Source organism: Micropterus salmoides, unplaced genomic scaffold (assembly GCF_014851395.1).
Source record: "Micropterus salmoides isolate LMB-PRFRI ecotype aquatic unplaced genomic scaffold, ASM1485139v1 Ms_hic_scaffold_14, whole genome shotgun sequence".
Taxonomy (NCBI): Eukaryota; Metazoa; Chordata; class Actinopteri; order Centrarchiformes; family Centrarchidae; genus Micropterus; species Micropterus salmoides.
The window spans coordinates 17,468,664-17,494,048 of NW_024040485.1; the positions used below are offsets into that span (position 1 = coordinate 17,468,664).

Sequence of the window (25,385 nt, forward strand, 5' to 3'; positions counted from 1 at the left end):
ACGCGCATGCACACGCACATACACACATCTTGCCCAGCTAGCTGTAACCGGCTAGTGAGTCTGTTGTCGAGTTGACACCCTCCCCAAACCTCGGCAGCAGCAAAGCTGCACAGTCGACATGGCAAGAAAATATCGCAACAATTTCCTAAAGAAAGATGAAAATCTTCCAAGTCTTTTGGAATGAGTGAGTAGTATCGACAATAATTATCTATTTGTCCTGATGGGAACTAACAATAGAAGTTGCATATTTAGTTTAAGTCACATTAATGACGCATAGCTATGCCTAGTAATTGCTAACACGAAAGGTAGCCAGCTAGCTAACAAGCTAAGTGCTACCGGAGGGAGGAGGGAGGTTTGTTCGCTAGGCTGTTAGCCTTCTGTGCTCAGTCCGACGAGCAGAGTAACGCTGTTTGTGTTAGCTGCTTCTCAAAATTTGACCAAAACACAATCCTACGGTAATTCTGAACGCCAGTAAATTATTGTGTCTGGTGAAAGTCAATACGTTTTTAAGGCAGTTGTATTGCTGGGTTACGTTAGTTTCGGATGCTAGCGTTACATAATCTCGCTGTTGAGAGTCAAATGGCTTCACTTTCCAGTGTGACTGTGGTTCATCTCTTGCTATCGTTTCCTTGGCCAGTACGCGAGATGGTAGTTCATGTTCTTGGCAGTGTAACTTAATGGATTCATAATCACGGCTACATTTTGGATAATCAATGTATCATGATCAACCAATGATAGGTTTTAGATTATTAACTACTTGTTTTTATGAGACGACGTTTGCTAGCTAGCAAACTAGCCACCCATAGCTTAGCTTGCTATAAGTAAGCTAACGATACCTACGATTAGCTAGCTAACGTATCGCTTTATATCAGGGAAAGCTTTATTACGTGTGTAACGAAACATCAAGACGATTGCAGCCTCGCTAGCAAACTCATTGACCAGAAATTAAATATATATGTTTTTACAATTATGTTGCGCAACTCCGCGAGCAAATGTTAGCCTCACAACAAGTTAGATAGCGCAGGGGGACTTGGTTGTCAGTGTTAGCCTCTTCAAGACCCTTTGTCCATATCATAGTGGAAACCAGCTCTTCTAAGTAGGCCACAGCAGTTGTTTTGATACTTCTCCGTCGCTTATTTCCTCTGTATCTTACAAATATGCGGCGTGTAAACTCTGATTTCTTTTTATCTGTTTTTGTGTTGCAACTGAATAACGCATACTGGCGAGTAAGCTAGTCAAAAGCAAATAGACTTTCGATTATATATTTTTAATGTAACGTTAGGAAAGCATCAGTAGTCCTTCGAGAAACATACTTTGTTATCCCACTGGTTTAATGCATTTTTAAACGACAGATGCACTGATACACAACATAGCTGTGTTATTAAACTTCACTTAGAATCTGTTGGAATATAATATTAAAAGCATTATAAAGCTACATTTTCACTTATATGCCAAATTGTTAAAATTTATGTCAATGCTTGCACAATTTTAATTATCTTTGTCTTTCTCTGTTACAGTATTCATCACGCGATGTGATCCAAAATGAGAACATTTAAGAACGATTGAGTTCGGAAGAAAATTTCTTGATTCCAGTGGAATCTTCCATATATATATATATATATTTGATTTTTTTCTCTGTGTTAAAGCTTACATAAATTTACACACACTTGTCCCATCAACATATAACCATGCCAGTGCAAGCACCACAATGGACAGAGTTCCTGCTGTGCCCAATCTGCACACAGACATTTGAGGAGACTGTTCGCCGGCCCATCAGCTTGGGCTGTGGACATACTGTCTGCAAGATGTGCCTGAACAAGTTGCACCGCAAGGCTTGTCCCTTTGACCAGACAGCCATCAGCACAGACATCGAGCAGCTACCTGTCAACACAGCCCTGTTGCAGCTGGTGGGAGGCCAGGTAAGATGCATGTCTGTGTGTGTTTGTACACTTGTTTGGTAGTTCATGACAGAGATCCCATGTTGACAAAATGCGTACAGAGCCCTTGTTGATACCGATGCACCGAAATGAAAATTCTTGGCCGAAGTTAAAACCGACATATTATGAAAAAAATTGCAGAACAAAACATTCACATTTTTTCCATTTATTTTGTCTATTTTTTACCATTGCATAAATTAAATAGTCAAAATGTGCTTGTTTACTCAGTGTTTCCCACAGGATTTGGAGAGACTATGGGGATTGGGTCCGAGGCCTGAGAGGGTCCGGTAAAGCAAATTACACGTGTCCATGTATTTTTAATGGACACATGTAATACGTTTTATACTTTCTGTGAATATAATCCAATTAATCTTATTCCCATCCTGTACAGACACCTTATTTTGAAAACCGGACGTTGTCACATGTGTATCCTCAGGCTAAATTCATCAGGTCCGACCCAATTTGATAAATAATGTTGTATGTGGTTCACGTATCGCGCCACATGAAGACTTCATAGCCTCTCTTCAGGTAGGACTCTCACACTGCAACACTTGTCTTTGTAAAGAGAGAAACTGACAGGATATGGTCGCTAACTGCCTGTCAGCTCGCACTGGTCCGTTTCAGTGGATTTACCATAAAGGCTTGAATACGTGTGCACTCCAAATTTAGGTGCGGCTAGCTTAATGGCCTTCTCAGAAACGAGTGACAGAAACACTCAAAGCGTGTCAGAGCATTAGTTGCCTTTTCTAAGAAGTCAGGCACAGATGGAGTGAATGTGCTAGGAGACTATTCAGCAAAACACTGTCTGCAAATGCCAATTTTTGCGTCTTTCTTGGACACTTTAAAATGCTTCCACGGTGCCGACATGTCGATGTAATTGTTCAGTAAAATTTCTTCGGTCTTTTGACTTATTAGGCTGAACACCGAAATGTTTTGTGTTTGAGTAGTGGAACATTTTAGTATACCATCCTATCTTGACAGTATGTTTTATGTAATTACTGTTTATAGAGTATATTAGAGCGTTAAGCAGGGCTATTACATGATGCACATACCTTGAAGAGTCCTGTTGTGAGTCACACTCCAGTCATTGAGCAATAGCTTTAATTCTGTTGGTTTACTGAGGGCTGGCACATCGGCAAAGCTATATTTCTCTGAGGCAGTGTTTGACCAACAGGGTGGGGCACCTCTAATGGTGTTTTGACTTTGTTGGCCAAGTTTCCAGATATACATTGTATAGTAATGGATTATGTCACGGTATCGACAATGTGCCTGTTGTGGTGCTTTGTCTCTTAGCAAGTGCCTTCCTTGCATATGTGCTCATACAGGTTGGTTAGGGTACAGTGTCCAGTGAAATAAAAATGCCCTGATAGACACGGAAGTTGTTATGATAGTTCTGTACGAATGTCGTTCATGTAAATAACCTAATTTATCATGTGAAATGCTCGTTAACTGCTGGTCATTTTGGTCAGTATCAAAGCGAAAGGTCTGAGGTTAAGATGGTAGAATTATTTTGATAATTTTATTAGATTCCTGATGGTTATTTAAATCATCCACTGCAAACCTTGGAAACTGTGCCTGCTGCAAAGTATGATACAGCACGGCCTAAACATGAAAATACAAACAATGATGAGAAATGCTCTCTATTTTGAAATTACTTGTATTAGCATTGCCAGCTGGGATAGGTGCCGTTCAACAAGCCATGACATGCAGAGAATGGAGCATAAGCCATCAGAACAATATGATTCTCTAAATGTTCTCTAAATGTCAAATCTAAATTTCCTTGTCATATTTATTTGCTCTGTCTGTAGTGTAAGTAAGATCCAGGGAAAACTGATTAGTGGAGCATAGTAATAGTAATCATCACAGAAACACAGAATCACCAAATTATTCTTCAATAGGATATTATGGTAGTTCTTTATTTAAAAAAAAAAAGCTTCTTGGGACAGGGCAGTTGCATGACTTGTTTCAGTGTATGAGTGCTGCTGAGTGTTTGTAGATGTTTTCAGCAACACGTTTTATACATTTTACAATTCTGTTTACTGTAATTGTTGAGGTATTTTAACATCAATTGGTTGACTCCTCAGTTGTGTTTAGCTGTTTTAGCCAATACATTAGACCAGCGGTTCCCAAACCTTTTAGGCAACATCTACATCTTGACCGGGTTGCTGCACCCCACAAACCACCTCTCTCTACTTTATATATAAATTTTTTTTTTTACTATTATTTACTTATTTATTAGCTTAATGTCCCGCCTTTGCTCCGGTCAGCAGTGGAGCTGTGTGTTAAACAGAAGGCAGCCGATATTACTGAAGGTGCAATAAACATCAAAATATGATGTCCCTGTTACACCAGTGTGAACATGCCCAAAGTCACAGCTACAGGGATTCACTCAGTGACACTTTTTAAAGTGACTGCTTTTAAATGAGTCGATCTCCCCTTACCCCACTCACTGCACTTAAACAAAGAATGCATCTGCCTGCTCTGTCTTTTCACTGCAACTCTGCATCGCGATATAACTTAGTAAGTAATAGTGGCAGTAAAACATTTTCTCATACTGTGATGGTTAAACTTTGCAATCAGTCTACAATTCACCTGTGTGCCAAACCGTGCAGAGGGAGGTGGGGTGTATTTTCATGACAAAAAAAATGTTTCAAAACATCCCCCCTCTGTTTTCTCATAAATCGCACTGTGTATAGCCTCATAAACAGATAACATGGACAAAAAGAGGATCCATATTAGGATTTGGAAAAAATTCCACAAAAAAATAATTGTTGTAGTTATTACACTACTACACCACCATTAAATTTTTCCTGTCGCGCACCACACTTTGGGAATCGCTGCATTAGACAATGAAAAGAAAATGATGGCTTATAAATAATTGTACTAAAAGGCTTCAGCCATTGCTATGGGTTGTCCTAATTACCCCCCCCCCCACCTGGGTTCTGCTGCAGGTTCCTAAGGCTCAGCCAGTTGCCTTGATTACAAGTCCAGAGGACTCGCAGCATTATGAGGAGGCCAGGCAATGTGTGGAGGAGCTGGCCCTCTATCTCAAGCCTCTCAGCAACACCCGAGGTACTTAGCGCACACACACACGCTTGCAACTTTAATAGTTTGTTGTACATTTGACATTGACATTCTTGCAGCCTTTAAATGAAACTCTGGAGGTTGATTTCAACATGGGAAATTCCAGTACACAATATTCTTCTTCAGATGTGAGAATACTGCTGCTAGGTGACTGTTAATGAAGTTATAAAAGAAGTTATTAGTAATTTCCACAGGGAACTTTGATTAAAAACACAAGCATACATTACAACTCATGTACCTGGAGCTGTGTGAAAATTTCCACATACAATGTTGTGAATATGACATCACTGGGTTGTTAAATGGACTCTTCTCGTAAACCTGGTTAAACAGAATGATGACGATGGCATTGTAAATTGCACATCGCAGATATGTCAGATAATTCAAAAATTTGACTTTGTCATCAGTTGAAAGTTTCATAAATACTAGTCTTTGTATCTTACTATACTATCCTGTAATTCATGTCATTTGTGGGACAAAAAAAATTATATTAGATGTTTTTTTGCCGTCTTGCGGTTAGTGCCTAAATCAGAACATGAAAGTCATTAAAAATAGAAAAGCAGAAGTATTTTTTCCGTTAATATAGCTCAGAGTCATAACTCATGCCTAGTTCTCATTAAGGCCTCTTTAAAAGTGATCATAGTTACATATGGTGCTGCACATTTACACAGTAAATCATTACATGTTTCATTAACAAAAATAAATATGCCAATAATTGTTTTTGTTCAAACCTCTGCCATTATTTAAAACAGAAATCATATTTTCAAAGAAAGAGGGTTAAAGGGGGGGCTTTCCTGTGTGGTCAATGCCACCATAACTAGTGGTCAAAACCATAATATTCAAAAGTCATAGTTGTCTCCTTTTTATATTGGTTAATAAATTTAAAACCTTATGCCTTATGAGAAAACTTGTTATGAAGGTATAATGGCTTATAAAACTCTTGCCATATTGTTCACCTGAACTAAACAGATGACAGGAGGACAAATCAGTAGCTAGATTTATTTCGGGAGGGAAGAAGTCCGAAACGTTAGGTGGAATAGCACTTCCGAATTTTGAGAGAGATTTCTATGCAGCCCAACTTCGTCCACTTATTAATTGGTTTTATTAACTTATTAATTAATTTGTTTCTTTATTACACCTAACATAAAAAGCAAACCACTTGGAAGGCAACAAACATGCTGGAGGCAGTGTGACCATACAGATGCAAATCATGCACATTAAATATGTTAGGATATATAATATCCAAGAAGTGTTCCATTTTATACCTGGGCAACTGATTACTTGGTCAAAATTCTACTCAGGAAGGCTATTACAAGAAATCGGCTTCACTTAGAATTGCTGACAATTTTTCCACGCCGCCCGTCATCATTCAGCAACAACATTTACACCTACAGGCGTTATTGGAGGGCAGCCATTAGGTGAGGCATGCAGGGGGCCTTAAAAGCCTAACCCGTTCTTGTATCAACAAAAAGGGGTATAGCCTACAAATAACAAATATAGATAGAGACTTCAACAGCACCACAAACTACATCCTCCATAATGATCATAACGTTGAATCAGCACCTCTCTAAAACATTATAACCTTCATGAAGGAGGGATTTAGTGCAGGAATTTTTTATTAGATGTTAGTTTTAGCCAGGTGTGCCTAATAAACAGGCAACTGAGTGGATATTCCCTTGGTTTATCAGTTGTCCTGTCTAATTTCTCCCCAGGTGTGGGTCTGAGCAGCACGGCCCAGAGCATGCTGAGTCGACCCATGCAGAGGAAACTGGTAACTCTGGTCCACTGCCAGCTGGTGGAGGAGGAGGGCCGCGTTAGAGCCATGAGAGCTGCCCGCTCCCTGGGTGAGCGAACTGTCACTGAACTCATCTTGCAGCACCAGAATCCGCAGCAGCTCTCCTCCAATCTGTGGGCTGCTGTCCGTGCACGAGGATGTCAGTTTCTAGGCCCAGGTAGGTAGTTTTCCATGACTTGGAAAGTGAGACAAGCACATTCCACTTTAAGGAAGAAGCTATCTGTCATTTGTAAAAATTGGCTTTTGGTAATCATCTGTTACTTGTGGTCTTTAATGTTTGTATTTTTCCTCCTCCAGCCATGCAGGAGGAAGCTCTAAAGTTGGTTCTTCTTGCTCTAGAGGATGGCTCTGCTCTGTCCAGGAAGGTGTTGGTTCTCTTTGTAGTGCAGAGGCTTGAGCCACGCTTCCCCCAGGCCTCTAAGACTAGCATAGGCCATGTGGTACAGCTCCTTTACAGGGCCTCCTGCTTTAAGGTATGTCTCTGACTGAGAACCAGAAGAAAATTCCCTTCATTTTTTAAATGTTCTGACATATAGTGTATGTCATGTGGTGCTGATTCACAACAGGGCCCATTAACCCAGTAGTAGAGTGACCCTGACCATAACTATTCCTAATCTTACACTGTCACAGTGTTTAGTGTTGTCCCAGTAGAGATTTTATATTGACTCGGTCATCAAGAACTTGTGAAAAACACAAAACAAACTCTCTGCAGAGGAAGCCAAACAGGTAATTACTAACAAAAAATTCAACTTACTCTTTTCTCCTTCCTCTGTGGTTATGTAGGTGACCAAACGTGATGAAGACTCATCCCTGATGCAGCTGAAAGAGGAGTTCCGTACTTACGAGGCTCTGCGGCGCGAGCATGACTCTCAGATAGTGCAGATTGCCATGGAGGGCGGGCTGCGCATCGCACCTGACCAGTGGTCTTCTCTGTTATACGGAGATCAATCTCACAAGTCACACATGCAGTCTATTATAGATAAGGTGTGCGAGAGAGTTTTCGTTGCGTTTGTTTCCACATCATGGATGATTTATATGTTCTGCTTATACATTAGTTTCTTATCTCCTCATATCAAAGCATATTCTTACTTAAGAAATCCTGTTTACCGTAAACCTACTCCCTGCTTATTTTTATTTTTTTTTGTTTAGCTGCAGACCCCGGCGTCTTTTGCTCAGAGTGTCCAGGAGCTGACTATCGCGCTGCAGAGGACTGGAGACCCAGCCAACCTCAACAGACTGCGGCCCCACTTGGAACTACTGGCCAACATTGATCCCAGTCCTGGTAAGAAACAAGCCAACTTCAGGAATCTTGGTTTTGTAGTTACGTAAGGAATAAGTCAATTACTTGAAGTGTCACAAGTTGGAATCCAAACAATGACCTTTGTATCATCTCCGCCCTCTCGCTCACATCTTTCCTGTTATGACAGTATATCTTGTCCAGTAGGTTGGGTTTAAACAAGCAGCAGGTATGTTTGAATATGTTGGGATATGTCTTGGCCAGAGCCTAGCTGTTACAGTTTAACTGACCCTCAAAAATTGCTTACCGTATTTTATATTTATCTGAGGGGCCCACCCAAAAAAATTGTGTATTTGTCTTCAAAAGGTCTGCATGGAAGTGTCTTCTTGACCAATGTTGACCACCTCACATGAATTCAAACACCACATTCCCAAACTTTACTGTCTTTCATTTGAAAAGTGTGTATTTATCCCTTATGACAACTAAAAGCCAACCAGCTATTAAGCAAGGCACTCATTCCAAATACAGAATCACTGTTTGGGAACTGACATTCCTGGCCTCTAAGGTTATTTGTTGTTTATGCTGGTACTCAGGCGTGGTTGTCTTGGGCACAACCCACAAACACCTCAAATGCATCAAATCAAATAGTTAAGATAAGAGCTCTGTTTTTCCTCATATCTCCATTTGATTCCCCAGACGCCCCCCCTCCCACGTGGGAGCAGCTTGAGAAAGGGTTGGTAGCCGTGAAAACAGTGGTGCACGGCCTGGTGGACTTCATCCAGAACCACAGCAAGAAAGGAGCTGACCCTCAACAGGTCAGTCTGTTAATTGGACCCCACATTGATCCCATCCCTTGGATGTTGCTTAATGAATGCAGGCTACACCCACAGGACATCATAGTCCAAACACCACCATCATTAAAACATCAAAAGAGGGAATATCTGCTGGAAGAATGTTGATCATGACTGCAGTAGAGTTACATGCACATTAAAGGATTGTGATGGCCCTACACCTTACAGGGACACTTTTTCTTTTTCTTTGTTACAAAAAAAATGATTTAGCCAGTGTCACTCAGCCCTGACTGTAATGTTAAATATCACCACCATTGAGTGTTCATCTCTGTTGTTGTGCTAGGCAACATCCTTAAATAGAGTTTAACCTGATGACACAAACCTTATGTGTTCTCAGTGTTATGTGGTCTTTAATAATACTTGGTGTCTCTCTTTAGCCTCCTCAGCACAGCAAGTACAAGACATATATGTGTCGTGACATGAAGCAGAAGGGAGGCTGTCCTCGTGGAGCCAGCTGCACCTTTGCTCACTCTCAGGAAGAACTGGAGAAGTGAGTCTGACAAACGTCAACATTAAGAATTGTTTACATTTTTTAAATTGGATATTGCAGTTGAAATGAAAGTATTGTCACCCCACCCAGCATCTCTTAAACATTTTGTACTTTGTTTTACATTGGTCAGGTATCGTAAGATGAATAAGCGTCTGGCAGCTCGCCTCCCTGGCTCAGGAGGGCTTATGCCAGATGACGGCCTCCCTCTTGATGTAGCAGTGACCCGGAAGCCTTCACCCCTCACAAATGGCAGTGGTGCGCCGTCTTTGCCCCAGCTCATTGCCCGTGGCGCCACCGACACGTATGAACTGCTGCGAAAACCCATCAAGATGGATGGAGGGAGTCCCAATGCTCCAGGATCACCACCTGATGGGTGAGTGTAGTATTCATCTGCTTGTTCATTTAATAGAGCAAAAGCAACAGCCAGTCATGTGCCATGAATTGTTATTCTTTACTCTAGTTTGATGTTTTAGGCTATTTAATGAACTTACCTGTGAGATATTTAACAGAGCAGTGTTAAATACATCCTGAAAAACTGTCTGCAGGTTGATGATTACTCAGTAAGGACCCCTTTACGCTAGACAAAAAAAACCCTTAATGGTGTATTCACATACAACGCAAATTTAATCCTCGCAACGCTTTCCTTGTGCGGGTTTTATCGCTTGACAACTGCCAAGTGTTCACACACAACACAATAAGCGAATAAACACAAACCGCAAATACTACAGCTGAACCCAAAGTAAACATTTTGCTGTGATTTAATTGCAAAAAACAGATCAAACTGATGCCGAAATAACTACAATATGATGGATGGATTTGTTAAACATATGAATTCATGCTTTTCAGGTTGGTCAGCAGGACAGCAACTTTTTTAAATGTTTGTTTTCTGAATGGAGTTCGGATCGATCAGGGCTAGGGTTGGGCGATGTCTACAAAATTTCCATTGGACGATGTCTACATTGAAACTTCGGGATGGATGATGGCATTGGCGCACATAGCGGTCGTCTTATGTGCATGTGTTCACTCGCACAGACTTTACTCGGTTAAAAACCTGGTAGCCTATGACGATACAAGTCGCGGAGGTATGGTGTTCTGTGTCTTTTAGGCAACTTTATAAAACGTACTGCTGATGGAGAAAGTGGAGTAGACGTGCGAGGGGGGAGACAGAGGGGTGGTAACCTGGTGTATTTAACTGAGGTGTCGGCCTCTTATGTGGGGAGAAGAGAAATCCGAGTAAAGTGCAAAGCATATTTCAAATTTATAATGTTCGTTGTAAAACCTGCTTTCACATGGCAGTATTATGTGAAAAGTTTGATTTTTGTTTGTTTGTTTTTCCGGGGGGCGGGGTTTTACAATCACAATGCCTGCTCAACCATCTGTCAGCCATCGCTGATGGACGATGGCATTGTACAACGATAGCTGGAATAAAGTTGCAGACACACATTTTCTGAACTAACCAGGTAGTTACACTTGATTTCTTTTCTCCAAGCAATGTCTAGTTTTGTCCGGTTTTTATATAAATATGAAGTAGTAGTCCAACAGAGCTCTTGTTGCTAACCGATACTAACAACAGTATAACCGGAAATGCACGGAAGCTAGCTGCTAAAAAGCACGAGTGAAGATAAATCAACTTTGTAATCCCAAAAACTAAAGTAAAAAGCTAATTTAATAAAAGCAGTTAACTCTGAGCTCCTTCAACGGGTAAACGGCGTAGTTGTGAGATAGGGCTGGAACCAACAACTACTTTGATAGTCGATTTAATATATCGAATAATCGACTATTTGGATTATGAATGGCAAACATAATGCGTCTTATTTAGCTATCAGCTTTTAAATTACACTTGAGGTGGTTTTAGGCATGTGCTTATTAACAGTCACGACAATAAAATAGATATTGCTTTCAAAAATAGCCTACATCTTTTAATGAGCGTTTCTGCTGCAGCAACAGAAAGTTCTACTGAAATCAAGCTTCCTGATCTGCTGTTTAGTGACGGAGCAGTTTACGCGCCAATACTGCAACACACCAGGACAAACTGACACTACAAAGAAAGGAATAACGGCATGCATTACATTTGCCGAATTTACAGGGGGATCAATAATAACGATTTTGTAGTATACAGCATTTCACAACGTTTATATATTTTCCCCAGACTCAATAACTCACAAAACGCCGTGATTTTTTTAAGGGAGTTTGGGGCGGATTACCCGCCGTCTCACGCATAGACAGAGGAACAGTTTTCTCTTCTTTAGAAAGAATGAAATTGTCCGGTCTAATCTTGCGCACTCGTCAGCTACACGTTCTCCAGCTGAGAACGTTGTCATGAACGATGCATCGTTTGTGATTGTAAAGTCAGGGCACATCTGGAATGTGAACGCGGCCGTTGTGTATCATAATTATGTGCTACTCACAGCACCATTAACAATCAATCAATCAAATTGACCAAGGGAAACTGTATAGAAAACGTTACAGCTCATAACGTGTAGTAGTATTAATGCGGCTTTAACGTGAAACTAGCTCGCTAACTAGCTTACCGAGACGAGTCTTCATCATCCACAGAGCAACAACATTACGTGCCTCCTCTTCGGATGCTCCGGTGTCTCCAGGAAAGCTCAGCTTTGCAGACACTGCAGTTAGCAACCTTTTTTGGCTGAGTGAAGAGTGAAAATGCTGCCACACTCTGAAGGCTTTGGGTTGTGAAGGTGTTATTGCAGCGCTGATGATGTGTTGTTTTAGTAACTTTACTGTTCACATCACTTTACTCCGTTAAGCTGACGGTGTCGTTACGGTCCGATGATGTCATGAATTTAATTATCGATTTTCGTTGACTACATCGATTAGTTGTTGCACCCCTATTGTCAGAGCATTATCCAGACCGACTACGGGTGTTCATTTGTCCAAAAGCTGCAGCGCTGCTCCCGGCTCTTTCTTCTACTCTTCCCTGTACTTTAGCAGCTCTCTGTCAGCCAGCAGCATTTCACTCCCACGCTCTGCCTGGTCCTTTCGCAACAACACTCTGAAGTGTCAGTGACTTCCAGACAATCTGACCGCTGATAGGCTTTCGCAACATAGCGTCGTGAATTTCTCGCTCAAGTTGAAAAATTTGAGCTCGAGCGAACCAGTGAATGCCGCAACAAACGCTTCTTCCTTACCGCCTGAAGTGAATTCACAGGAATTCGCATCTTTGCATTGACTTTGTATGTAATCAGGCCACTTTCAGTGTGAACGCAGCATAACACCACTAACAGGCTTTTGTCTTTAATGTGTAAGGGTACAATTTGCACTCACTGTCGGGTCAAATGACTCTGTATCGACCCCCGGGTGGACCCTTTTCCAGCCAACTCTTCTGTTTCTATCTGTAGATGTCTATAAACATCTTATCCATAGGGGCGGGAATCTCTAGGCACCTCACTATTCAATTCAGTTGAGATTTAGAGGGCTGCAATGTGATAATAACACGATTATCGATGCATCTTTTTTTCTGTGTGAAATCTGAATAATTACTAAGCATTTAATTTGCACATTAAAATCTAAAAGAAACGTCTCCTCCTTAGCTTAAAAGGACTAGCTTGCTTCCCCTTCCCTCCTGGTCACCACCTTCTTCTCTTTAATAGCCATTTTTCTGACTCCTCTGAAAACTGAAATATAATTTAACTAGTATCAGTATGGACAGTATGCATACAGGACTGAGCTGTACACCAGTTTAACTTGTACCTGATGTTCTCAACACTGGACAAGTAAGTAGTAATGACATACAGCAAACATTAACGTTAACTTTGTTACTGATTTAGCTGGCGTTACATAGCAGCCAAAACACATGCTTCACAGGTGAGATGTTAGCTAGCGCTAACCGCCTTCATTTTCCAGCTGTTGGGGAAACAACAGACTTTTATTAACGGTTGCACTGTGACCTGTACTGGACGTTAACTGCCAGACTGACAACTTACTGCTAATATCTCTAATAACTACGCTATCTTTCACCTTCACTTTCTGCCACTCGCGCTCTCTCATTTGCTCGTCCACTCATTCGCTACGCACACACAGGACACACAGGGAACGAGCCAAGCAGTGGTTGTTACTGTGCTCACACAGTGTGACAGCCAATATTATTAGTTGTGTATTGATATTAATGACCGTGTTAAATTTTAGTAGGGTGGTAGTAGGTTATTCATTCTGCAGCGGAAGTGTGACGAACACAAGGGAATACTACAGAATGTCCGGGCGCCGCACATCAGAGAGTTCTTCCTTTTGCGTTCCATCAGTTACCTTATTAATCAACATATAAATAATAGTTTTTTGACATTTGTTAATTGATTCAGAATCTTTCACGTCCACATTGCGATGCATCTAAGAATAGATTTTTTTTCTCCCACCCCTAATGTTTATGTAGTATTAGCGTGCTAGGCTAATGGTCCATGAACTGTTACTGTATATGCGCGCACGTGTCACCTGCCCAGCACTGTGCTGTTAACCAGAAACACCACAGCTACAAGTTATTCTTACATAGTCTGTTGGCTACACACAGCAACCATTGTCGCTGGCTTCCATGATGCTTTCTACTGTTTGCTAACCCTGTTTTCTGGCATGTTCGTGACGTCATATGCAACACATCAGAACCCCCTTGTCTACTGGCAATGTGAAAGGAATCAATCGCTTATTTTTAGCGGGTTTACCTGCATATACCTGCTAATTGTGGTGTTAAAAAAGGTTATACATAACATTTGAAATGAAAGCCTGCAGGCTCTTGGCACTCAGTGGCATGTAGTTGTTGTTAATGTATATACTTGTTTGTGCTCATTGACTGTCAGCCTGTTTTCTTTAATCTGACACTTATTCTTGTAGCATGGACTCTGTGCCCAAACCCAGCATGGCTCTGCCACCTCATGCCATGGCCCACCCAAGGATGCCAATGGACCACCTCTCTGGGGTGAAGCACATGCCTGTGATAGCCAGAGGTTCGCCAGTGTACACCCAGACACAGCTCACTGAGATGTGCTATGACACTCGCCCACCGCCCTCTGCTTCTCAGTATGAGCCCCCACAATACCCCACAGGTAAGGGTCAAGTAAAATGAATAATGCATAGTGTGTGTGTGCGTGTGTGTCATTTGCGAAAGGGATGTTTGTAATAGTCTACAATTTATTGTCTCAGGGTACCCCTACCAACAGCCACAACAGTATGTTCCTCGGGATTACATGCGTAACCCTCCTCCACCCAGTGAGTCAGGACCCCCTTACCAGGATCCCTACCCTGGCTATGGCCCTCCAGAGCGCCCCTATCAGGCCCCTCACTCTGGCCCACCCTTCTCCTACCCTCACCCCCCACACCATGACCGAGGTCGCCACGGGACCTACACTGGCCCACCTCCTCCTCCGCAGCCATACCCATCTCAGAGGGATAACCTGGTCAGAATGAGTCCCGCACCTCTGGAAGTACCCCCGCAAACAGGACAGGCTAACTCACTTTACCACCAGGAGCCCAGTGCCCGGGATAGATACCCTCCAGATGGCTACTATCCACAAGGTGCTCAGCCTCCACCCATGAGGGCATATGTCAGGGTGAGTCTGTTTGGATTGTTCTTACTTTTAGCTGTTTGCCTTTTAACTGTAGTTACAAAACACTAAAATAAATGCTAGGAGTTAAGCAGCAATATTTCTGTGTGCGTGTCTCAGGGGCCATCATATAGTGGTTCTCAGCCCAGCCTGGACTACCTGCACCGACGTCGGCAAGAGCTGTTATCCCAGCTGGAGGAAAGGAAGGTTATCTCTCCTCCACCATTCGCTGCCTCCCCCACTCTTTCTCATCCCTTCCCCAGCGACTACCCTCCAGAGGTTAGCACTAAGTGAATTTCAAGAATCAAGAGCTTTAAGTGACATTGTGATGTAATAGTTACATCACTGTGACTGTGAACACATGCAAGTATTGGTTACAGCACTTGTCTGGATGCTCTGTGTCTGCAGTACGGCGAGGAGAGCTCCAAAACCATGATGAAATGCAGAGAGCCGGACTATGCCGGACAATACTCTCCCTGGTCTTGTGAAACCATTGGCTCCTACATTGGCACAAAGGATGCCAAACCCAAAGACGTTATGGGTCCTGGTACCATGGAAATGATGGTGAGTGCAGATGTTAGTAACCATGTCAGTATTTTCCCATTAGGGGTCGGAAAGTGATGCATTGTGCATTAATAAAGGGGAGCATGGGGAGGATAACAATGCAACAAGCTTAATTTCTGAATGATTGAGGTGAGAAAAAATAAAGAAAGGGGCTTTTTGCCTCCTCAACCTCTTCCTAAAATCTCCATATTATAACCCCTCTTCTCTGTACCCTGCTCTCTCCCTCCGTCTGTCAGAATGTGGAGGCTAAGGGTCTGAGGGAACCATCGATGGAGGCTCCTCGGAGGGGTGCTGAAGTCAAGGACGATGACCCTATTATCCCATTTGGCCCCCAGCCCACTGTATCACGCTTTGGTGCCATCTCCCGCACCCCAAAGATGGGCTACCAGACCACCGCGCCTGTACAGGCTATGGTCTCCAATCCCCAGAATCCAAACTCTAAACATATGGCCATGCCAGGTAAGACCCCTTGTGCACAACAACCCATGGATGACTGATAAACAGATATCAGAGGTTGATCTACTGTTTTTGTCCACACTTGACTGCTGCCACCTCTTTTGCAACATGGTCTTTTCACATAATTGTGCTGTTCATCATTATAGTTGTCATGAATACATTTATTACAACCATTTTACCCCCTCGCCTACTGCAGAATACACATATGGAGGCCATGGAGGATGGGGTGGAGCTTCATACCCCTCCCACCAGGCTGCTTCCTCCTCTCAGGGACACTTTAGTGAGCGGTGAGGACTGCATTTGTTTTTCCCTGTCATCTTTTTAATATTCCTATGATATATGAGAATACTAATAGGAAGTGAAAGTTTGTGGTTGTGTAAATTTCTCACTGTATTTCACCCTCACAGCCTACCTACAGCAGCCCCAGACAGAGAACTGCTTAAGATTGAGCTGCAGCAGGTCAACCAGCAGATCACCCAACAGACCCAGATGCGAAGCATGGAGGTGTGTATCCTCTCAAATTAACGGAGGACCTACAAAGGTCTGGAAAGTTCAGAAATTGATTTGATCAATTCTGCGTTTTCAAGAAATGTTTTTAAACGACTTCATATTTGATGTATTTATAGCTCTATCCTTTCATGGGATTTATTTATGGTGAAGGGTAAAAGCAGTCACTATCTTAAATATATTGTACCCTGAAACATCTAGTCTCAAAAAACTTTCCATTTTATGTTGTATTTCTTCTAATTATTGCCTTTTCCACATTGCATCCTTTTCACTTCTATCTCACTCTTACAGCCTGCAAGTAACTCTTTACTGCTGCAGAGGGAGAACAGCACATTGGCAGGCCAGCCTGTGCAGCCCAGCCAGGGCCAGGCAGCAGCAGCCCAGCAACAGCCCAAGTGGCCAGCAGGGGGCGCAAGTACAACAGCTGTCTCCAGCGAACAGCTAAGCCTTGAGCTCCACCAGGTGGAGCGAGAGATCGGCAAGAGGACCCGTGAGATGGCTTTGGTGAGGGGGGGGGGGGGGGGTCGAGCTATTGCGCAATAACAAGGGATGTAACATACTAACCATGTATGCTGAGAGAATTTGGGAAGAGGGGTGGAGGGTTATTAATGAAAAGGTCCTGTGATGATTGGAGAAGGGGACGCTTAGTGACATCTCAACATCCAACAAAATGGATATTTAAGCATGTATCATAACACTCTGCACAATATACATGAAAAGTCAGTTTTCTACAAGAATCCCTTCAGCCTGTCCTTGTGGAAGCTGTGGTATATGTATATATGGTGTAAATCATAAAATGAAAGAAATATACTCAACAATGATTAAAAAAAGCCATTTTTCTTTAGTGCATGTAATTTTGCAACACAGTAATCCGGTTGAGACCTAATTTATTGATATATTAAAATATCGATCTATCTTTACTGTGCTGTGCTACGATGCCAAGTAGCTCATGCCAGCCAAAAAGCCAATGCGTACGGTAACAATGACGATGGAACTCTTATCTTTGATTGTTGATTGGCCACTTCCCTTAGCTATGACTAAACTAGTAAGGTTCTGATCCAAGTACTCGTGGTGCAATCAATGTTAGCAGCTGATCTCATTACAAACTTAACTACTAGTCTCAACTTTACACCCTAACTTAGCAGATAACTTGCACACATGTAGCTGGTGCAACCCAGTTGTAATCTGGGCCATGGCTGAAGTCTTCATAATGACTGATAAGAGGTCAGTTGGGTCAGATAAGCACAACATTTTCTCAATTACGGAATATGTAAATGGGTGTCTTTCTAGGTACTAAGCATGTTTTGTCCATCTCCAAACCAGGAAAACCAAGTAACCCATGATGTTCAGCAGTACAAGATGAAACCTGCAGAAAATGGGCAACCAGAGCACAAGACTCAGCTGGAAGACATATCCCTGGCTCTTGGGTGGGTAAACATGGAACATAAATATGTGTGTATTCCCATTATTGGCCTGACATATTGTCAGTATACGTTATTCTCACGGGTTCTTTTATCGTCTTACCTTGATTCAGCGAGGTGTCAAACGGCTCCAGCAGCCTGCAAGAAAGTGCAGTGGGCGGGTCCATGCTGTCACTGACCAACAAGACGTCTGCACTGAACCTGTGCTCTGATCCCGGTGCCACTGGCTCAGAGATGCAGAAGAATGGCGTTGTCCATTCCTGCTCTTAGGCAGTACACACTTGCACACACATGCACACACACACACACATACACACATGCACACACTCAAGATGCTCAATTGAAAAGCATGCACAGGCACACATACATCCATTCTATTTAGAAGATGAGCAGTATCTGCCGTGATATGAATTTTCTTTCTTTTTGTTCTGTGAATGAGCTTTTTTTAATGACTTTCCTTGCCTGGAAACCAGAGCATATGATAACATTTCTTGTGTGTGTTAATTTTTTTCTTCTTTTGTTTTCTTTCTTTCTTTCTTTTTTTGTACCAGGATTATAGATTAACAAGGCTCACAATAGGTATATGAGGAAGAGAAAATGGTGGTGATGGTGACAATGGTACTGAAATTTCATTCAAAAAGGGCAGGCTTATTCCATCCTTAATAAACACAAAAACATAGTAAAGTATTTGATTGATCCTCCCCACATAAGAGTTTGGGTTTTATTGTATCAGCATACATGTAGATGAGTGGTTAGATTCAGAGGACTAGCACTAGTAGCACTATCACATTGCATGCACTGTGAGGAATTTCTCCTGTCGCAATCTGACGATCTATGATGGTATTGGAGTGTCGCTTGGTACTCACCCCCAAAATCGTGTAAAAAAAAAAAAAAGAAAAGAAAAAGTGCCCAGATCTAGATGGTCTGAGGAGGGAAAAGCAGTATAATATTCCACCAGTATTCAGCTGAATGGTGATGCAAGGTGTTTTGGAAATGACTTCTGCACCACATGCACGTCCTCACCTGCCATAAGAAGTATGATTTTATTAGTGCATTTTATGAACACATCATATGTCTGTTTCATACTTGAAAGCAATATATTATATATTTAATTGAAGCATTCTGTTTTAAAGATTGCAACAAGTCTTTTTGATAATGAGCTTTCCACATGTTTTCTATAAGGGAATCTACGATGTGCTTCTCTTGGTTGTGGTGTGACCTGATGTGGTTTGGTTGTAATGCCTTTCGCCTGTGCTCTGCAGGGCTGCATTCAGCCCTAGCCGGTTATGTTGTTAAAAATTTCAGGGCATGCTCAAAAAATAGTTGTTGTGGGGTTTTTTTTGGGGGGGGGTTAATGCACATGATCAGGCTGAGAGAGAATACATCTTTCTGACTCAGGTGAATGAGCGTACACTTTATAACGTCAGGGTAAATGAGGATTTCCCTCCTCAGAGCTTCTCCTCTGGCCACACAAAAGGCCTCCCCATTGGGATTATCTTGTCATTTGTTCTCCTAACTTCTATGAAGTTGCCTTCCCTTGTGTTTTTGTTTGTTTGTTTAATTTTGTTACATTTTTTCATGCATTACGTTGTTACGATTTGGGGGGTGTGGCTTACCCAGTGAAGGCTTTGTAGAGCTAAGTTGAGTCTTCATCTAATAACTTCATCCACCCTTCATTGTGTCTTCATCATCATAAAATGGCTAAATTCCAAGCAAATCCCAGGCTTATTATTTGTACTATTAGAAAGGTAACTTTTAGCTACACAATACATTCAAAGTCATGTTTACAGCTGAGGACATTAGTGTTGTCTACTGACGGGTAAATAAAAGAACATTTCAAAAAATAGCTGTCCGCAAATATCAGAATTCATAAAATAATTGATATTGCATTGAAAATATTTAAACATCTTTACTGGTGAGTAGGACAATATTCTGTTCAACCTTTCACATTTTTCTTTTCACACCCTGATGACATCATCACCACCATTACCACTATTAAGGCTCTTTCTCCATCATGTGAATTGTTTACTGCTGATGCTCAACACGCAGCTCTTTGCCTTTTTGTAAACAATAAGCATGAATGGCTACAGTTTTACAGCTCTGCTGAGAGCGAGCGAGTCCTTGTGTTTAAACGGTTGAAGGATAGAGGAGATGCCCTGGGTCATGTCGTTTTATTTTAAACGGCGCGCCTTCGTTTTGGTCAGACGAGGGGTACTGAGAAACTGACATGAGTTTGACAAATCTCTGATAACTGATGAGTCAAATAAATAAAGACACGAATGTTTTTGTGTCCCACATCCTCATCTGGGTCTTTCAATGGGTACCTCTTCCAATTTGTCAGCGCCATGATAGTGGATGTTTGGGTTTTTCTTTTTCAAATTTTCCTAGCACAGTTCAAGCCTCTGGCTGCTCCTCGCTACATTTATTGTTTAGGTACACAGCTCACTTATACATATGAGTATGTATACATACATTAATATACTAAAGCACTATTAATGTGCCACCTCTTATTTTACTCGCTCAGCATTTATATTAAATGATCTCTACTTAGAATCAGCAAAAAGGTTTTGTTCTCTTGTTTTTTTTTTTGTTTGATTTGTTTTCTGTCCACTGGTTGCCAACACAGACTTTATCCTTTCCCAGATGAAGGACTTCTGTGCGCATTGATGTGTGTTCACTTAATCTTTTGTGTTCAAACAAAGATGTTCTTTATAGACTATGCTTCCGAAGAAGACAAAATTCTGTAACTTTGGAAAATTTATGGAGATGTTTTGTGTGTGCTAGATTGTATTGTAGAATATGTACCCTAAGTTTTTTTTTTTTTCTTCCTCAAAGTGTGCTGTACTGGGTGATAGTGTTGAGGTATTAGAAAAGTGTTGGGGGCTTTTCCCACCCCCGTCCTCAAGAGGATATTCAGGAAGTCTCTGATAAAAGGTTGGCCTTAAATCCTCTTGCAATGCTCCCTTACTTTGTTTGCTTTAGGAGCATGAGGTGATCTCAAATAGTAATTTACACTGAATTGGCATGGTTTAGTCATACAGATGGACTCTAGTAGATCCCCCCCCCCCCCCCCCCCCCCAATCCCTCCCTTGAAAAAGTCATACAAATCTGCAATAATGCAAATCTCAAGATTTGAAGCAAAATTCTGTATTTTCATTATTTTTTTAAAGAGTTGTTGTTGGCTTAGCTGGGTCCATAGTTTGTTTGTTTTTCTCTTGTTTTTGTTTCTGCAATAGTTGAGTAAATTTACCGACCTGCAAGTCTCACAGTCTTTAATGCATCATCTGACCTGATGTGTATTCAACAGCTATAAGAGCATCCGAGTGACATTCACACAATTTTTGTTCTTCCTCTTTGACTTTAACTATTTACCAGAAATTTGGCAAACTAGCTTAATTTTGCGGTTATAATTCCATGAATTGGCAACATTTAATGGTGTTAATTCAATACGTTGTTACTCACTCTCTAAGTGCAAGTCAACCAAAACTATCACAATGCTGATTCTACCTGATAGGTCCCTGCTGGTCTAAATGAGACCACAGCACCTTTAGCTTAGCAGAACTGACATACAATGACGTATGGGGTGGTTTTACTATCTAGTAAATAGCAAAGATGTTCATTTCAATCTCCTGTGTGTTTTTGTTTCTGAGTGGAACTGCTGCCTCTACCCCTCATTTACATAAATCTAGTTAACCCCTCCACTCCCACCCTTGACCACTGAACTCTGTTACTGCTGTTTGAGGCTCACATTTTATTCCCTGACTTTCTGGGGAAATTCGCAAATGGCTATTTTATATGATTACTCCCTTGTAAAATATCTCTTAAATTAAGGTACAGGTTTGATTTCAGCAAGAAAAAAGAAGTTTTTATATGTATATTATACTCCATTAAGGAATGTCTAGAATTATCTTCCTCCAATGTGGATGTAGCCATTATTACGCCATTTTATGACTTTGTAAGAGAATTCACTGTGTGAAAATTGGTTTGCATTTTTGTATAATACAATCTGCTTTTTTTTTCGTTTGATACGAGAGGAAGGTCAAACTGGAAGTTTGAAGAGAGAAAAAAAAAATGAACCTGTGAAATTAAAAACAAAGTGTAACTTATGTACAACAGTGATTCTAAGCTGAGGGGGAAAGATTAAATGATATTGCTAACTCTGAATGTTTGTGTCATAGTTTTTAATTTTACCAGAGTTCAGTTAAAGAGCAACTTTGCCTTTGAACATTCACCCTGACCTCAAGCCACTTTATGTGATGACGTAAAGTGCGTTAAATGTTCAACAGACAGTCGCTGCATTTCTCTCATCTGGTATGAAACTACTATTCAATAAGTACATTTCTACCACATCAGCACAGAATGAATAAAAAACAGATACAACTTAACGTAAAGGTGACTAACAATTCAACTACCATAGAATTGAATTAGCACCTCTATAATCCATTCTCACCTAAGGTGACTGCTAATTCTTGATCTTGAAAACAGCAGTTGACAAAACAATATGAATCCAAGGTCCACTTACTCTTTGAACATTCTGAGTGTCTACTTCAGCAGATAGTTTGCTTAGTTGTCAAAGAACTATAGATCTTAACACATTCCCTGATTGATAATGAGCATCTGAAGGACTTCTTGTCAATGTTAGCTCAACTTTTAAGGCCTTCATCTCCTAAATTCAAAAGCTCCAGAACGAGAGAGTAAGTGGATTTTGAGTTGATTGTTTTGTCATCAAATATTGTATGCTTTGGACTTGGTACAAAGAGAATTTGTTTTCTACACTTAGATTTAATTTGAAAACTAATCCATCAAATGGATCCAAGTTGTATAGGTAGCGTTCTTGGATTACTCATTGTGCTGAATGTTGTTATTGGAGCCTCAAAATATGCAGAATATGAAAATGTGCTCATGCCCACCACTAAACACATTTCACGCTGGTTTCACAAACACCAAGATAAAATGTCTGACTTTCCCAATCACCCATTCAAAACATTACTGAACATTTATCTAAAGCACAGTGAGGAATACTGTACACTCCTTAGAAGGATTTCAAGAAGCATTGATGCTATTCTAATATTTGTATATTTGACTATACAGAATTTTTCATAGCTCTTACTGTGGCTCAGTTTCTGTTTAACATGAAGCCCACACTGCCCAAGTCCCTTTAAAATAGTTACCAAATCATCTGTTGCCACTATTTGAGTTAAGGTGCAGCCATTACTGTACAAAGAGGGGAGAACATCCGGGAAGCGCAATTAATATAGCAGGGTGCTGATAAAACATACAAGATGGGGACTGCACAAGATTGTAAAAGACTTCCGAGCAAGTGTTGAATTGACAGGAGTATGAGCAGTATTATCATTTATAGGTTGTTTTTTTTATGCCTCTACTATACCTGACCAGGTTCTGTTCTACATAACAGACATCAGATGTAGATGTGTTTGTTGAGACCTTTTAGACAGGCTATAGTTGAGAATTACCTTGAGGTGCTGGTCAGCTAGACTTCTTAAAAAGATTTTTAGGCTTTATTTTATATATTTCAAGAGAAAAACTCTGTTGACTTTTGTCTAAAGAAGGACTCGTCTTGCACTGCTCTCAGTCTTTACTACACTGAACAAAATTATAAATGCAGCACTTTTGTTTTTGCCCCCATTCATCATGAGCTGAACTCAAAGATTTTCTCTATGCATACAAAAGGCCTATTTCTCTCATATATTGTTCACAAATCTGTCAAAATCTGTCAGTGTGCACTTCTCCTTTAGATAATCCATTCACCTCACAGGCATGGCATATGAAGATGCTGATCAGACAGCATGGGTATTGCACAGGTGTGCCTTAGGCTGGCCACAATAAAAGGCCACTGTAATGGCTCAATTCTAAGAGGAATACATGAATTAATATCACTGTTTTTTTAGTAGCTGTGCCGGTATTTTCTACAGATATATTGAATTTGATGTTTATGAACTGATATTCATAATAGAGCAGAATAGCCTCTAAACCTGACTAGATATGAAACATTTTAATATTAGTCTGACACCCAAATAATCGGACACTGTTTTCTTCCTGCAAATACAATTCCCATTCATTTCCCTTTTTATTTTACCTGACTACCCCAGTGGATGCAGATCTGAGCAGGTGAGTGTCCATACTTCTGTGCCAGCTGGATAATAGTGGGGCTGCTAAGGGCTTGACCCTTGGCCAGGGGACAGTACCCCTGAAATGCGATGCTCTCCTGACGGCAGTTCTCCATAAGCTTACTGGGCTGCTGGAAGGGATCCACCTGAGGGTGGATGAAGTTATTAGTTTATATAACGATGCTTATGATAACAGCTGGCATGTTCTGGTTGATACTCATGCGACCCAAATTCTTAAAGTAAAAGTTGCTAACCCCAATTGTACGGCACAACCCTTTAGGAACACAGCCAGAAAGAGATGTTAGAAAATAAATAAAATGCTATACTCATTATGTATTGTAAATATGTTGATTTGTAACCTGGTAATTTCACAGGTTGAGGTGATCACTGTATCCAAAAAAATATATATATAAACATTTGCCACAACACTGGTTAATAAATCAACTAGTAATTTATATGTTACGAACTTGTATTTCCTTGTATTATTACCTTCTTCATGAAGTTCTTCCAAAGCTCTCCAGGCCTCAGCTCTCAAATCTCTGTTACAGCGACCAGGCTGCATGTAGAGGCCTTGTTGCAAGAGGTGAATCTATGAATTTAACAGTTGTTTTCTTTCAATACCATCATACGACTTGAAAACTAAAGAAATCTCACATGGTCTCACATGGCGCAGAGCAGTTTTTATTGTCAAAGTGGAACATACACTTTATAAATAAATATTTAAGCGGCTCAAAATCATCATTAAAATCTTACATGGGTCAAACTGGGCATTGCTTGTTTGTTTTACATCAATAATTTCATTAAAACTAAAGTTTTTATTACAATAGCTTCAGGGAATGTAACCTAGTGACTGAGGGGGAAAGATTAAATGATATTGCTAACTCTGAATTTTTGTATCATAGTTTTTAATTTTACCAGAGTTCAGTTAAAGGGCAACTTTGCCTTTGAACATTCACCCTGACCTCTAGCCACTTTATGTGATGACGTAAAGTGCGTTAAATGTTCAACAGACAGTCGCTGCATTTCTCTCATCTGGTATGAAACTACTATTCAATAAGTACATTTCTACCACATCAGTACAGAATGAATAAAAAACAGATACAACTTAACGTAAAGGTGACTAACAATTCAACTACCATAGAATTGAATTAGCACCTCTATAATCCATTCTCATCTAAGGTGACTGCTAATTCTTGATCTTGAAAACAGCAGTTGACAAAACAATATGAATCCAAGGTCCACTTACTTAACATCTAAAGTTTTTATTACAATAGCTTCAGGGAATGTAACCTAGTGACTCAAAATCCAATCCAAAATGTCTTTAGAGCAAGCATCATGGATATCAGTGCTTTCTCTACTTTATGAAAAA

General features: G+C 40.9%; 1 protein-coding gene across 3 annotated transcripts; it reads left to right on the forward strand.

Annotated features, from left to right (window-relative positions):
- The first annotated feature begins 30 nt into the window (after positions 1-30).
- rc3h1b (ring finger and CCCH-type domains 1b) lies at positions 31-18,782 on the forward strand. Of its 3 annotated transcripts, none has more exons than XM_038718119.1 (20): positions 31-184; positions 1,518-1,919; positions 4,889-5,009; positions 6,731-6,970; positions 7,111-7,286; positions 7,597-7,797; positions 7,963-8,095; positions 8,747-8,865; positions 9,279-9,391; positions 9,522-9,764; positions 14,231-14,442; positions 14,540-14,946; positions 15,061-15,219; positions 15,349-15,504; positions 15,741-15,963; positions 16,157-16,247; positions 16,368-16,464; positions 16,759-16,971; positions 17,791-17,894; positions 18,002-18,158. In XM_038718119.1, the coding sequence occupies exons 2-20, from the start codon at positions 1,689-1,691 to the stop codon at positions 18,156-18,158; spliced, it is 3,396 nt and encodes a 1,131-aa protein (XP_038574047.1). In that variant the 5' UTR covers positions 31-184; positions 1,518-1,688. The 3 variants fall into 3 exon arrangements, with proteins under 3 accessions (XP_038574047.1, XP_038574048.1, XP_038574049.1); XM_038718120.1 differs by lacking the exon at positions 31-184 and adding an exon at positions 270-455; XM_038718121.1 differs by lacking the exon at positions 31-184 and having other exon boundaries at positions 1,689-1,919; positions 18,002-18,782.
- The last annotated feature ends 6,603 nt before the right edge of the window (positions 18,783-25,385 follow it).